Source organism: Myodes glareolus, chromosome 21 (assembly GCF_982192425.1).
Source record: "Myodes glareolus chromosome 21, mMyoGla1.1, whole genome shotgun sequence".
NCBI lineage: Eukaryota > Metazoa > Chordata > Mammalia > Rodentia > Cricetidae > Myodes > Myodes glareolus.
In genome coordinates, this window is record NC_142046.1 from 20,960,900 (window position 1) to 20,975,579 (window position 14,680).

Sequence of the window (14,680 nt, forward strand, 5' to 3'; positions counted from 1 at the left end):
GGCGTGGCTAAAAGGCGGCTCCTCCCGCGGGCTTTCTTTCTGGGGCGACCCTCCCTGGACTAAAGTGAAGCTTTTCCCCTCAGGGTCGGGCCCATGTATGCCTAGAGGTGAGGAACACTTAAGAAAGTCGAGAGCTCACCTTGTTTTAAAGGAAACCTTAGCTCCATTCAAACCCGGAGCATCCTGCCTGCCTAGCCTACAGTTGCTGCCAGGAGGTTGCAGGAACCAGCCAAAGGGTCCCGAGAGGTCATATGACCACCCAGCTGGGACCTTCTGGACCTCAAGCCCACTTAGCTCTTTACCATAGCAGCCTTCACACCGGAGTGAAATACCACACAATCAGACTGACTTTTATTAATACACCAATCCCACGCTTCCATGCCTCACAGAGGCTTCAGAGCCCCCTCAGTATTGCTTGCTGCGGGAATACAAGGCGTGCCGATGAAGAGGAGAGGCCCACAGCATGTGTCCACAGAAAAAACCAGATGGATACACCACCCAGCTTGATCTTGTCAGGCAACTGAAGCAGACTCCAAGGAGCGGGTGCAGCCTCAGCCTAGGAGTCAGACCCAAGGGAGGGCTGTGCTGTGCTGTATTAGCCCAGGCAGGAAAGGCATTAGAGTTTTGGCCCCTGCTCATCTTGACCAGGGAGCCAACAGCAGGAATCCTGGGGCTGTTCTGGGCAAGTCAGGCCTGAGGGCCCTTGCCATAGTGAAGGCTCATCCTCCTGGAAGCAAATCATACATGGTCAAGATATGTCAAGAAGCTGCCAGGTCCCAGGCTGCATCATCTGGAGTGGGAGGGTCTGGGGGCAGGCCCTGTCTGGGGACCTCAGAGTGGGCACAACTGAGGTGTACTGGCAGAACAGGGCCCAGCACCTCACCGAATCAGAGTCCGACTCAATCCCAGTGCTCTGGAAGTCAGCATATGTCTCCTTGGAGATGTCCGGCAGCTCCTCCTCAAACTCTGTCTGATAGTCAGACTCATCTGGAGCAGAAGAAAGGGCTACACTGGTCCCCTCCCCAAGGACAGAGGCTGTGTCCAGCACCGCTAAAGCTAAGGCAGAACACGACTGTAGACCCACTGTCCCCAGCTCCACGGTAAAACAAGCACAGTCCTCTATTCAGTCTCAGGGCTGCCAGAGGAAGCTGCAACAGACCCAGCAACACAGCACACTTGGCTCTGTCCGCCTCACCCACCAGCTGTCCTCTATGTCTTTCACAAAACCACGGAGGAAGCTGGCCCTCCTTACCTACCAAGCATGCCCGGGGGCCGGTCAGGGCTGGATCAGGAATGGCCGGCACAAACTCACCTCAGTGCCTGGGCTCCCACCCTGGGAAGCCCCCAGGGCACCTCTCAAGTTCCTCTTTAAGACGGAACATGAGGCAGGGAATGCTGCAGAACATGTTCTGTTGCAAAACGGGGGTGAAGGTGGGAAGGTGGTTGATGACCCCTTTGCAGGGCAGTGGTCAGAGCAGTGGCTGTTGGACCTGGCCCTCAGTAGGGCTCCCCTGAAGGTCCGTGTGTGGTTAGGATACTACGTGGAGTGATGAGGGAGAAGTCTGAGCGCCCTAGGGACAATCTCATTGCTATGGGAACTCTTGGGTGGACAGATGGTCTCAAGGTCTTGACAAAATGGAGTAGCAGTGGTTAAGCTTCTTGGTCAGCACAGCTCAAGTGCCAGCGACTTCAAGAGCAAGAGTGAGGGTCCAGAGTAGCCGGTCCCTACCTCTGTTACACAGGTCTACTTTCTGGACATCTAACTCACCGTCCACTGCAGTCACCTTGGCCGGCTCAATCCGTGACACAATCTCAGCGAGGTCCGTGAAGGAGGCACTGGGGCAGGTGAGCACCTGGAGGGAGGCAGAAGGCAGCACGGGGACTCAGCACATCTGGTCTCAGACTGCATACAGGAGAAGGGATACAGAGGATGCTGCCAGTGCCCCGGACTCCCACCCGGCTAGACCCTCCATTCTGCTTCTCACCCCACAGTCCTTCCTCTTGCTTGTCCCCTGCTGGTCCTGCAGCATCTTCTCCAGTACACCACTCCGAACCCAGATGTCGAACACCGTCCGCCCATGTTGATACCCAACTTCCTGTGTACATAGGAGGCCCCAACAGAAACTTGAGGGGGCCCCTTCTTGCGCTTTTAGAAAAGAGGCTGAACTGACCCCCAGTCCCTCGTCCTTAGCTGCTGACACTCACACAGATTTCGTCAAACTTGCCGAAGTCCAGGGTGCGGTAGTTGTCGATGGGAGGCCTCAGATACTCGCAGTAGTCGCTGTTCTTCACCATCTCCAGCTGCCGGACGCAGCACACGTAGGCCAGGCGTGTCTGAATCTCTGCCATGTTCAACACCTGCCAAGAATGCCTGAGTCTCCTACCTTGGCCCTCCCTCCAAACCCAGAAACATGATGGGCTCCGAGCCAAAGTCCTGAAGATGTGACCTAGTGAGCCCCTCGCGCTCCAGAGTCAGTCCCAGGGCCTGGGAAGCAGTACAAACAAGTGTCCCAGCTGGGCTGGGTTCTGAGCTTGGGAGGTGCTCCTACCCCCCTACCGCCAGGGATGGCACAGGGAGGATGAGAGCACAAGCCCCAGATAGCCTATCTAGTCCATCCGGTACCTTGACTTTTGTGGCTAAGGGGTTCCAGCGTTTCCAAAGGAGCCACCATCCAGACAATGAATCGCCGTAGTTGGTGAGGTCCATCTCATCCCGGCTGCCAACATCAATGGCAATCACAACCTTTGCCCCCATGGATCTCGCTACATCCGCTATGGAGAAAAAGGTAGCCTGGTCACCATCCAGGTTAAAGATGCAAAACCAGGGTATGGGGTAACACTCCTGGAGGAATGGGAAAAACAAATGGGAGGCAGACCCTGCTAAGCACTAAGAGGGCCTGCTTCTCTTGGTGGCTCCACCTGGGGACCAAGTGGTCCCTCTCTAGTATTCTTCCTGGGCCTAGAAGGGGATCAAATGTCCCAGCTTGTGTGTAGCCATGTACACAGAACTGTGTTCTGAGCCCTCCTGAGTATGTAGCCAACAGGTAGCAGGTACGGCCTCACACACAGTACACCCAACACCTGCAGACTGTTAGTTTCCAACTGTGGGCACAGATGGAAATCAATTGCTCCTGGTTTGTCTCCTTGGCCTTTGTTCTGTTGCTGCTGTGCTAACAGGCAGAGCCATATGCTGGGAGCATGCTGTGCGCATGTGCAAGCATGGGCACATGCGCATGAGTTTTCTATGAGCTGATGCCAGCCTGACATTTTCTCTTGGCATACTCTAAGGAAAACGTGTACCACCCCAGCCTTCCTGGTGTGGAGGCGGTTATGGCAGGCAGCCACGGGGCAGAATGACCAAAGAGCTCCGTACCAGCATGGGGGGCACTCCCCCGCCCTCAGCAGTACCTGGGAGGTTGTTGATGTAACCCCCATCCATCAGCAGGTGTCCATCCTTGGGGTCGCAGAGAGGGGGCATGTAGCCTGACAAGGACATGCTTGCACGGACATACCTCCACAGTGAGCCTGGAGCATCAAGAAGGTCTGGTGGGAAAAGGGCTAGAGAAGACCCTTTCTCTGCCCTCTGTGCTCCCTGTCCTGCACTGGACAATCAGAGCTGTATCTGAAAGCCCAGGGAGAACACTAAGCTTGACAGACCACCAGACCTCTCATCCCCAAAGGGCTTTGCCTTGAAAAGAGATGGCATTGAAGTACTGCTATGTGGTCCCCAAATATCCCACTTTGCCCAACTGAAGAATCCTGTGCCTGAGTACATCCCTAATCCTGCTCCTTTCCCAGAGGCCCTTTTACTCACCTGAGACCCTCGCCCCTGCCTTACTTCACACAGTGTGCCTATGGCAGAGACATCCTCTGCCCCCTATGCAAATATGGCTGTGACCTTCCTTTGAAAGACCCTCAGGGCCTTCATGGAGCTGTCTGTCTATGCCCCTATACCTGACTAAGATCCTAGAGCTACTGATCCCACTAAGACGACCCTATGGTGTTTTTGGTTGGAGAAGGCTCTCACCATCTGTGTGAACCCGCATGGCAGAGGCTGTGATGTCGGTGGTGATGGCAAAATAGGGGAGCCACAGGTCCTGTGGGGAGGACAAGAATCAGAGGAACCCTCCTCTCAACTGTTCCATGTCCCACACTGGCAAGGCCGCCAAGGGACAGATGAACGTGGAGAAAGCAGGATGGTGTCAGGGTCACTGAGCATCTACTGCAAGCCAGGTGTGACGGGAACATACCTCAATCTGCCGGTCTCTGAAGATGCTGCTGATGCTGCTATTGAAGCCAGTTCCAGAAAACATAGATGTGATTGGGTAGGTCAGATCTAGTATAGTCTTCACCACTGATGTCATATCCTAGAGACATGGGAGACCTTTAGTGAGGAAATCACATTTCTGCATCAGAATGGGGCGACCAAGAAAACCCACAGGTCCAACTGCCTGAAGTCTCAGGAAAGCACTCCCTGTGGGCTTGAGCCTTAGTATAGACAAAGAGGCCAGCAGAAGCTCTCGGGGCTTAACAGCTAAGAGCCCCCCATAGCTCCACACCCCTGCCCTTTCCCCACACAGCTATACACTGAGAGCCTTTCAGGACTCCAGAAGACCTTTGTGCTCTGGGCATCCAAAGTTTCCTACACAGCAGAGGGAGCACTTGGCTAGACAGAGCCCCCAGCCCTAGACCCTTCCATAAGACAAATGAGTGAGACAGAAAACAAGGATAAGACAGCCTGAGATTCTACCCAAGATCTGAACCAGGGAGGCCGCTGGACAAACTGCCCTCTTTAGCATGGCTGGTAAGTATGTCCATAGCTCCAATCCCATTATGTCCTGTAGTTGTCTCCTGCAGGGCAGCCACTTCAGCAAGGGAGCTAGCACAGCTTAGTTCACCCTCAGTGGTGGGAGGAACAGCCCAAAGGGCCCTGATTCTCCCTCTTGCTGATCCTTAGCACCAGCTGAGCAGGAGGAGAGAAGGAAAAACACTTCCCACAGGCCCTGGGCTGGGCTTCCCAGTCCATGACTACAATCTAAGCTGTTCTACACCAAGGGGACACATCTTCCTGTGGTAACTGCTCTTAGAGACCACCCCCAGTGACCACTGACAGAGCACTAAGAACAGGATGTGTCACCAGGCTCTCTTTCTCCATGAGAGACATATTTCTGGACAGAGCCTCAGCTGTGTCCTCAGCTTTGTGAATGCAGCAGAGAGCCCACTCCTCAGCTTCTGCACACAGATGACCAATTTTCTCCTCTTTCGAAAAGGAGAGCGCAAAATCTTTTGATCCCACGCATGGTTTCAGCAGGGTTCCATTTGTTCCACAGGAGCAGCCTAGCCTCGAGAAGGCTATGAGCGGCCTGCTGGAAGGACAGAGCTAAGGGAACCGGTTCTGCTTCCTTTGATTTTGCTTGATGCTTTGATTCTGATTCTGATGTCCATTTTTGACAAGGCTGAACGGAGAGCAGAGAAGTGCCAGCTCCTGTATAGCCTAGAGCCCACACTCAGCCCCTCCTGGTCTGACTCACACCAAGGCAGCACTCCCTTCCCCTAAGCCATCCAGGCCTAGGTAGGCACCAGGCAACAAGGAATATCTCCTAGGCATGCTGGAATGATCCATGCTAACCAAACTGAACCTGCATACCCTGCCTTGCCTTGGCCTCAGAAACCTGAGGCAAGGCTGAGATGTGGGAGACTGTTGGAATAGTTGGGGGAGGGGATGAATGTAATCAAAATATACTGTATGAAATTCTCAAGCAACTAATTAATAAAAAGGTAAAAACAACATGAAGTTGGGAAGAAGACATGTTGGGGGAGATTATGGGGGGTTGGAGAGGGTAAGTGGAAAGTAGATATGATAATATTTTTATACACATATAAAAGTCTCGAGAATAAAAATAAGTTTTTAAAAAGAAATCTGAGGCCTGTAGTCTCCTGATCTTGACTGACTGTAGTTCCATCTTGCCTCCCTGCCCATTGTAGCCTACGGTATAGCTGTGCCTCTTGCTTCCTGAGACCCTAGGATCCACTAGTTCCCCCTTCACTGGCACTGGATCTCCGTGTTGTCACCTGATAAACCTATGAGTTAAGACCACCTCCCACACCAGGCTTACGGCCTCATGCCCCCACCTACCTCAGGTCACCTCTTGTCACCTACTCCTGGCCATCTCCCACTACCTGCCCAATCTTTTACTGCTTTATGCTCTCCGCCTGCCACAGAGGCCACGCTCTGACCCACGAGTCTTCTTGAGGGTGGAGGGTACCTGCTTACCTCTGCCCATTGCTTAGCACGGATCCGCATCTGGCTGTAGCTCCGCTCCTCAGCAAACAGAGCACCCATGAAAGCCCCAATGGATGTCCCTCCGATCATGTCCACCGGGATGCCACACTCTGCTAGGGCCCTCAGGATACCCACCTGGGCACAGCCTCTTCACCAGCAAGAAGAGAGGGAGAAAATGAGCACCATAGTCAGGCCAGCCCTTGCCCTACATGCCCTGTGTGCCTCAGGGGAAGGTCACATGCTCAGAACCAGAAGTTTACCTGACTACAGACAATGGGGCAAAGAGAGGAGAGGTTCCCAGAGGGTTCTGGATATAATTTAAAATTCCTCTCTCTGGAGGTGTACAGGTGACAGAGGGGCTGAGACAGGAGAGGATGGCTTTACTGAGGAAAGCCAGTGGGTGACTGCTACCATCTACTGCTGAGTCCAACAGAGTATCACAGAGGCTGAGAAGCTGAACAGACTTTGCCACAGTTGTAGGTGGGGAAAACTGGAAATGACAGCCCTCTAGGGGAAAAAAGGGTCCTGGTAAACACCAAGGGCTGCCCCTAGGAATCAAAGTAAAGTAGAAATGAGTCAGCCCCCATGAAGACCAGAAATCCAGTTCCCCATTTTTTTTCAAACCAGGCTGAAGTTATGTCCTAAAGCCTCAAAACCAAGCATAACAAGTCACAGAAGAAGAAAAGACCTCATGACTACAAGACAAGATTAAAAACAAACACCACAATTGGACCGAGGACTAGGGGTGGTAGAGTACTTGCCTACCGTATGCACACTTGGTTGATCCCACCACCATACGCTTTAGAGAAGCCATGAACAGTCTGTGTTTAGCACCAGAGGTGTGGGTGAACTAAGCGCCGCATGTACGCCCTCAGGGAATATATTAGTACGCTTAGTAAAGGAGGCAGACGTGAGCACACAGCACACAGCGGTGTGACTCTGGTTACAGGAGGGGTCCTCTAACGCGCAAACTTATGAACATGGAAAGGAGGAAGAGTTACTAGAGGTGGCAGAGCATGGGTCAATGTGCAGCGGATACAGTTTATTCAGGATGACAAAAGAGCCTAGAAACAGAGAGGTCTGACAGCTGCACAACAGTGAGAATGTATTTCATTGCACTATAACGGTTAAAATATTCATTTACTGCGTATATATTTAGCACATAAAAAGAATAATATGTAATACCACCAGAAAAAAATTAAATAAGTAGAACTCTTTAAGCAAAAGTTGAGCTTGGCATAGTGGTGCAAGCCTTTAATCCCAGCACCTGACAGGCAGGTGGATCTCTGTGTACTCAAGGTCAGCCTGGTTTACTTTTATTTTAGGTGTGTGAATGTTTTACAAGCATGTATGTCTGTACAGCATGTGCATGTAGTGTCTGCAGAGTTCAGATCCCTTGGAACTGGAGTTACAGGCAGTTGTGAGCTGCCATGTGGGTCCTGGGAACTGAGCCAGGGAGAGTAGACGGTGTTTTTGAACACTGAGCCTTCTCTCCAGCCCTGGTTTACATAGTGAGTTCCAGGACACAGAGAGACCGCTTCCTCAAAAAGCAAGTACACAAAACAACAACAGAAACAACAGAGTTGAGAGCTGGATGTAGTGGCACACGCCTTTAATCCCAGCACTCTGGAGGCAGAGGCAGGTGGATCTCTGTGAGCTCAAAGCCAGACTAGTCTACATATAGAGTTCCAGGCCAGCAAGGTTATATAGTGAGATCCTGTCTCACAAAAAGAAATCTCCAAAAAGACAAGAGTTGAAGAAATTAAAGACAGGATTGATAACTGACAGAGAATGGGAAACTATAAGCGGAATGAAGTGGAGATTACAGACATGAAACACATAACTGGGATGAAACAACCAACAAATGAGTTTGAAGAAGACTAGACACAGCCGAGACGCGGTGTAACTCTCTCTTGCCAGCAGAACTCAGATATTGCGGTCCTGAAGCCAGAGCAGCTGTGACAACCTGCATGACGGAGGCCTTGCACAGCAGGGCCTCCTGCACCTTTCTCCTTTTTTCCTTAGCTGTCCTTTCAAAGGCCACACTTTTGCTTTGTTGACACTTCATAATGTATGCTTTAATTTCAGCTCTTGTCTGTTTTGAAGACACTGTATCCTGTACTGGCCTCAAATTCACCGTCCTCCTCAGCTTCATGGGCGCACTGTTCCAGAATACAGGCAGGCTGGTCTTTCCACTACGTCAGAATTTACTTTATAAATAACGAGAAACTCACAAGCTACCTTGATTTCATTGGCGGCAACTTATCAAGCAGCCCTGATTTCCCTAGATAGCTGGCTCTCCCAGGCTCTTTCACTGCAGTCTTAATTACTAATTAACTTTCAAACTGCATATTAAATAGTGTGTGTATGTGCGTGTGTGTGTGTGTGTGTGTGTGAGAGAGAGAGAGAGAGAGAGAGAGAGAGAGAGAGAGAGAGAGAGAAGAGTTACAAAAGAGCAGAAGAGGGCCTTACTGGCAGTGGAGTCAATACGGATCCAAAGAGTAGTAAGATACTAACTACATAGTTAACATAGCTGCTGGAGGCCTGGAGAGCAGCAGGGTTGAGGAGAGCCCAGCCTAGTCTACTTGGCAACTCTATTCCAGCAAAAGAAGCAAGGCAGATGGTACTTTGAGGAATGACACTGATGTTATCCCCTGCGATCCGTGCCGCAACGCACATACACAGAGACAGAGAGAGCAGAAAGGCTGGGATGTAGAGAGACAGATAATGAGAATGATACAAAAATTAATACATTCATTCAGAGATGTCAATAACAGAGAGCCAGAGCCTGAGAGACAACACTGGCATAAATGTGCTTGGAAAGAAATCTCTTAAGAATAAATAAAGAACATTCCCAACTCAATAAGGGACGATCTGTTCAAACAGGGTGAAGACTGCACAGCGAGGGCACAGGGGAGCGACCACAAATCTAGTCACAAAGAACACCACTGCCATCATTAGAGTGGCGACAGTTTCAGTTCTGACAACACTAAGGGTAAACTAGAAAACCTGAACTCTCTCACACTGCTGCTGGGGGTGTAAGAGCTACCACTACCCCACCATCAGGTAATTCCACGCCTATGTATTCGTCTAAGAGGGAAGAAGACATAAACTCACAAAACAATGATAATTATGATTTTGTTCCTTATAACTGAAACCAGAAACCAGAAACAGAATGAGGGGATGATGGAAGACTGTCCAGCCACACCACCATGAATCCCATCAAGAGCACAAACCTCAATCATCACGGTGAATGGACAAACCTGACACAGGAGATATATGAGAAATGCCAGGGAGGGGAAAGCTACCACGAGCTGGAACATGATGGTATATACTTGTAATTCCAGCACTTGTGAGGCTGAGGCGGGATAATCTCAAGCTCCAGGCCAGCTTGGATCACACAGGGAGAATCTGTCTCAAACAAAACAGAATAAACAGGGCTGGAGAGATGGCTCAGTGATTAAGAGCACTGACTGCTCTTCCAGAGGTCCTGAGTTCAATTCGCAGCAACCCCGTGGAGGCTCACAACCATCTGTAATGAGATCTGGCGCCCTCTTCTGGCATGCTGGCATACACGGAGGCAGAATGTTGTATACATAAATAAATAATAAATAAATAAATCTTTAAAAAAGAAACAAAAAAACAGAATAAACAAAAATAACATTGCAACTGTTAAAACATTTTAGCACAAAAAAAAGAACAGTTGATACAACTGAAAAAAAATCTCCAAGAAAACAGAACAAAAACAGAGATTAAAAAGATTTGAGACTCAGAAGCGTTTTTTAGAATATCAGTATTAAGCTCTAGAAAGAGAGAACAGAGAAAAGCAAGCATTATTTTTAATGCTTTAGGGCTGGAGAGATGACTCAGCAGCTAAGAGCACACTGGCTGCTCCCGCAGCAGGCCTGGGTGTGATTCCCAGCACATGTATGTCAGCTCACAACTGTCTGTAACTGTAGTTCCAGGAGATCCAACACCCTCTCTGTGCTCTGCGGGCACCAGACATGCATGTGGTGCACAGACATGCATGCAGATAAACTAATTAGAAGCGAAACATTTCCTAGAGTTGAAACTCATGAATTTCCAGGTGTGAACGGCCTAGGGAGAATTCAGGGTCATGGGTGAGAACAGCAACACTGCTGAGACACCATAGCCTTCCAAACACCAACATGTAAAGAACCCCTGAGGTCTCCAGAAAGAAAAGTAAGACCAGTGAATAAAAATAGCACTGGTAATCTCAACACCACCAAAGCGACACACACAATACAACTATGCCACAAATTTTCTCAGAGATTCTTTTCTTTTTTTTCTTTTGGTTTTTTGATTTGTTAGACAGGATTTCTCTGTCTAACAGACCTGGCTGTCCTGGAATTCACTCTGTAGACCCAGGCTGGCCTCAAACTCACAGAGATCCTGCCTGCCTCTGCTTCCTGAGTGCTGGGACTAAAGGTGTGCACTACCACAGCCTGGTTATTTAATCTCAAATTCTATGCCCAGCCAAACTCAAGTTTGAGAGCAGAGTGAGGATGTCCTCAGACAGGTCCAGTGTTAACACTTTTACCTCCCACAGTTTCTCCTCGGGAATGTTTACAGAGGAGACGTGAAATGTAGAAAATGGAGCTCAACCAAGAGATATAACGCTGGCATTTTTCAGGATGATGGTAAAGAAAAATTCCAAGGGCTGGAGAGATGGCTTAGAGGTTAAGAGCATTGCCTGCTCTTCCAAAGGTCCTGAGTTCAATTCCCAGCAACCATATGGTGGCTCACAACCATCTGTAATGGGGTCTGGTGCCCTCTTCTGGCCTGCAGGCATACACACAGACAGAATATTGTATACATAATAAATAAATAAATATTTTTTAAAAAAAAGAAAGAAAGAAAAATTCCAGGGTAGCTTTCCAACAGTTAGCTGGAAAGCAATCAGTGAAGATGAAGGAGGGGGTGCTGGTGGGCTGGGGGGTGTGAAGCCTGGGAAATTTGAACAGAGATGATCTGGTCTGTCTGAACCTGCTAAGAGGATATGAATACTCTGGCAGTGTCTATTGGTAGGTACACTGATGGCATCAGAAATGGAGGTGAAGCAAACACAATAATTAGAAGCTCCTTTCTCTCTCTCTCTCTCTCTCTCTCTCTCTCACTTTCTTTTCTTCTTCTTCTTTTTTTTTTTTTGAAGATGGTTTCTCAAGTTCTGGCTGTCCTGGAACTTGACTTTTTTTTTTTAAAAAAAAGATTTATTTACTTATTATTATGTATACAATATTCCTCCTGCCTGTACACCTCCATGCCAGAAGATGGCACTAGATCTCATTACAGACGGCTGTGAGCCTCCATGAGGTTGCTGGGAATTGAACTCAGGACTTCTGGAAGAGCAGTCAGTGCTCTTAACCTCTGAGCCTCTCTCCAGCACCCCTCCCCACTGCCCCTTTTCTAAGACCAGTGTTGAAGAACATTATTTTAAGGTGTGTTACTTTTGTTTATGCTCTGGAACATTTGTTTAATGCTGCAAAGATGTGTTTGATTAAATAAAATTCACCTGTGGTCAAGAAGTTGCTTCACAACTAGCTGACAGGAAGCGGTAGGGAGGAGCCAGGTGAGAAGGGCTTTGAAGGAGCGGGGTGAGGCGAGGAGGTGAGCGCTTGCTGCTCGGCCTCTCTGAGGAGCAGAATTTCACCTCAACCTTTGAATCCTGAGTTCTTCAGAGGAACAAGATTTAGATAAGTTCCCTTCATCAGACAGCTGTGGTGTAAAGGGCAGAAACAATATAAAAAAGAGGACAACAGACCAGGCTGACCTTGAACTCACAGAGAGCCGCCTGCCTCTGCTTCCAGAGTGCTAGGATTAAAGGTGTGTGCCACTACGCTCAGAAACTCCTAAGAAGGAAATGTTCAGAGTCCCATGGGTATGATATATGCCCTCACAATGGAACCTCATGAGGATTAGGAGAGAGAGGCTGAGCCACAGGCAGATGAGGGTGCAGAGAGACCAGCAGATGTAGGTTATTTGAGAGTTAGGAAGTCAGTGTTCTAAAATTTAAGGAAACATTAGTCAGACAGGACTACTACTTAGGATCACAGAATAGTCAATGTCCAAAAAGACTTTGAAAGTATTTGGCTCCAGAAAGGGCAAGCAGAGGACTGTTCTTTGTGTGCCTTGCAGAACCACTCGGCTTTTAAGTACACCTTGAGCCAAGTGGTAGTCTCTTCAAAAATGCTGTTGGCCTGACATGCAAACCAGGACCAGGTCTGTACCTAACCGTTCTAAGTTTCTATTATCCAGGTCCACAGGAAGGACTAGGGCCTCCCCTACCTGATAATGTCACACCCCTCCTCTAGGTCAGTTCCCCATGATTCAAGATACAATGAGCACACGGGGTGGGGGTCACTTCATTGTAGACTGAGCAAAGCCAGGACTCAGTTCACAGTGGGTCAGCTCCAGAGCAACCCTCCTCCTGGGGAGATGTGGGGTCTGACAGGCTCCTCCTGCATATCTGGATCACCACTTCATCCTCCCACGATGCCATGGGCCTCTACATCTTTCAGCTCAGAAGGGTCAGATGACAACTCAGGGCAGGAACTGCATGAGCTAAAACTCCTTTAAAGAACCCCAAGCCTAAAGAACTGAAGGATATTTCTCTAGTTCATGAGCAGAGCAGGTCATTCCTTCATAGAGAATATATTAAAATGGAAAGAACCTCATGGGGAGCCCAATGGGGAGCTGGCAAAGGACAAGAACAGACAATGTTCAAAGAGGAGACACATGGCTAACCAAACAAATGCTAAGCATAGATAGTCAGACAACGCACATATCTTCTTCTACCAAACTGGAAACAGTGAAATCCAAAACATTTAGGTTATAAACACATATGCACCTAGACACTTTGGTATGCGGACCACACTCTTGCCATCCATAGGGACTTTCCTGAGAGTACGAGAGTGGTCCAAGGATCTTTGCATCTGTGGCACCTATGCTCATGGTAAGGCCGATGGGAGTGGGATACACAGTTGGGGGGGGGGGTGTTCACCTTGCTCCACCTCCTCCAAGCACCAAGGCAATGGCATTGCCTGTCAGCACCCGTGCCAGGCGGGAAAAGTCTGAGTGACGGTCTGGTGGTCGTTGGAAAACGCGTGTGTACATCTCAACCTGAAAGGAGCCAAAGGAAGACAGAGGTTTGTGCGTTTCTTCAGCTAAAAGTTGGCATGTCCTGATTTGTCCTCTCCTTTCCAGGACACAGGACACATCATAAGCACCCATGTGCCTGACAGGGTCCAAGCTCACCTGAGGGGTGCTGACAGAGGACGAACAGACCTAGAGGAAGCTTCTAACTGCCTAAGGCCACAGAGCCCCTCAGGATGCACTCACAGGAGTCTCTCTGCTGGCCCTTTGTGTAGGAAGTGCTCTTGAGGCATATGGTCCCAGGCAGGGATGCAGTCAACAAGATGCCCATTGAGCCAGGGTGTTGAATGGGCTGTAGCATGTGGACAGCACCAATGCTTCCCACCACCTAGTTTTCACACTGAGCTAAAGATGGCCCAAGGAAGAGGTGTCTTAGGATTGTATCTGCCTCTGCTCTGAAGGGATAGCACAGTGATCTAGCCACAATATCTCTTTAGGACCTCAGCTAAAAGTGAGACTCTCAGCCTTGATCCCTGAACCTAAGTCAAGCCCAGATTCCTGAGCTCACTGGTTCCCAGGTCTGGACGGCCTCTCTGTGCTTTCTGCTGTGACTTCCTCAACCTGCAAGGTAGCCCAAGAATCCCAAAGTTATGATCACAGAGTTCAGAAGCAGAATAGGCAAGCTCAGTGGGAACCCACAAGCCCTGATGCGCATAAAGAAGGAGAAAGACAGCTCTAGATGTATAACAGGAGGCCAGAGGTAGTGTAGTCAGGGCTAAGTCCTGCTGGGCCAGCCCTCCAGGCCTCACCAACTTGGGCAAGCTCCTCTTAGAAAAGACACGGCGTGGGCAGCGGAGGTGCAAGTGGCCAGAGCACCAGCTTCGCATGTTGAGCCACTCCACTGTGCGGGCAGGCCCTGGACCGTCCTCTTTGTGCAGCAAGATCAGCTGCTTCTGGGCACGCACGGCTGTGTTCTCCAACATCCGCTCCAGCTAGAGGAGAATAAGGCCTGGTCAGCAAGTCCAAGTAAGCCTGAGGGCTGAAAACAGAACAGAACCAAGGACCACCACAGAGCTACCTCCAAGGTCAACACTGCCCTGATAGCTGGCCCCAGAGAGGACAGTGTGGGATGGGTCTAGTTAGTAGCCGGGCTGTAAAGATGGCTACTAACACCCTGACCACATGGTCCACTAATTGTGCTGGGTGGCCAACACGGCTACCAGGGGTGTGCTGGGAGTATGAGACAAGAGTGCTTCCTCCCGTGTCTCAAACACTGCCTTGTGG

At 49.7% G+C, this 14,680-nt stretch overlaps 1 protein-coding gene across 4 annotated transcripts in view; it reads right to left on the bottom strand.

Moving 5' to 3' along the window:
• Nucleotides 1–324: 324 nt before the first annotated feature.
• The window catches only part of Pnpla7 (patatin like domain 7, lysophospholipase), a 73,394-nt gene continuing 59,038 nt past the window's right edge, over nucleotides 325–14,680 (bottom strand). For all 4 annotated transcript variants that reach the window (XM_048425870.3, XM_048425869.3, XM_085681228.2 and 1 more), the window contains 12 exons: nucleotides 14,206–14,388; nucleotides 13,305–13,423; nucleotides 6,275–6,431; nucleotides 4,251–4,367; nucleotides 4,028–4,097; nucleotides 3,409–3,525; nucleotides 2,624–2,772; nucleotides 2,206–2,358; nucleotides 1,986–2,096; nucleotides 1,769–1,853; nucleotides 884–987; nucleotides 325–727 (listed from right to left, as the gene is read on the bottom strand). In XM_048425870.3, coding sequence (XP_048281827.1) covers nucleotides 617–727; nucleotides 884–987; nucleotides 1,769–1,853; nucleotides 1,986–2,096; nucleotides 2,206–2,358; nucleotides 2,624–2,772; nucleotides 3,409–3,525; nucleotides 4,028–4,097; nucleotides 4,251–4,367; nucleotides 6,275–6,431; nucleotides 13,305–13,423; nucleotides 14,206–14,388 — 1,476 coding nt within the window. In that variant the 3' untranslated portion in view covers nucleotides 325–616. The remainder of the gene's footprint in view (nucleotides 728–883; nucleotides 988–1,768; nucleotides 1,854–1,985; nucleotides 2,097–2,205; nucleotides 2,359–2,623; nucleotides 2,773–3,408; nucleotides 3,526–4,027; nucleotides 4,098–4,250; nucleotides 4,368–6,274; nucleotides 6,432–13,304; nucleotides 13,424–14,205; nucleotides 14,389–14,680) is intronic.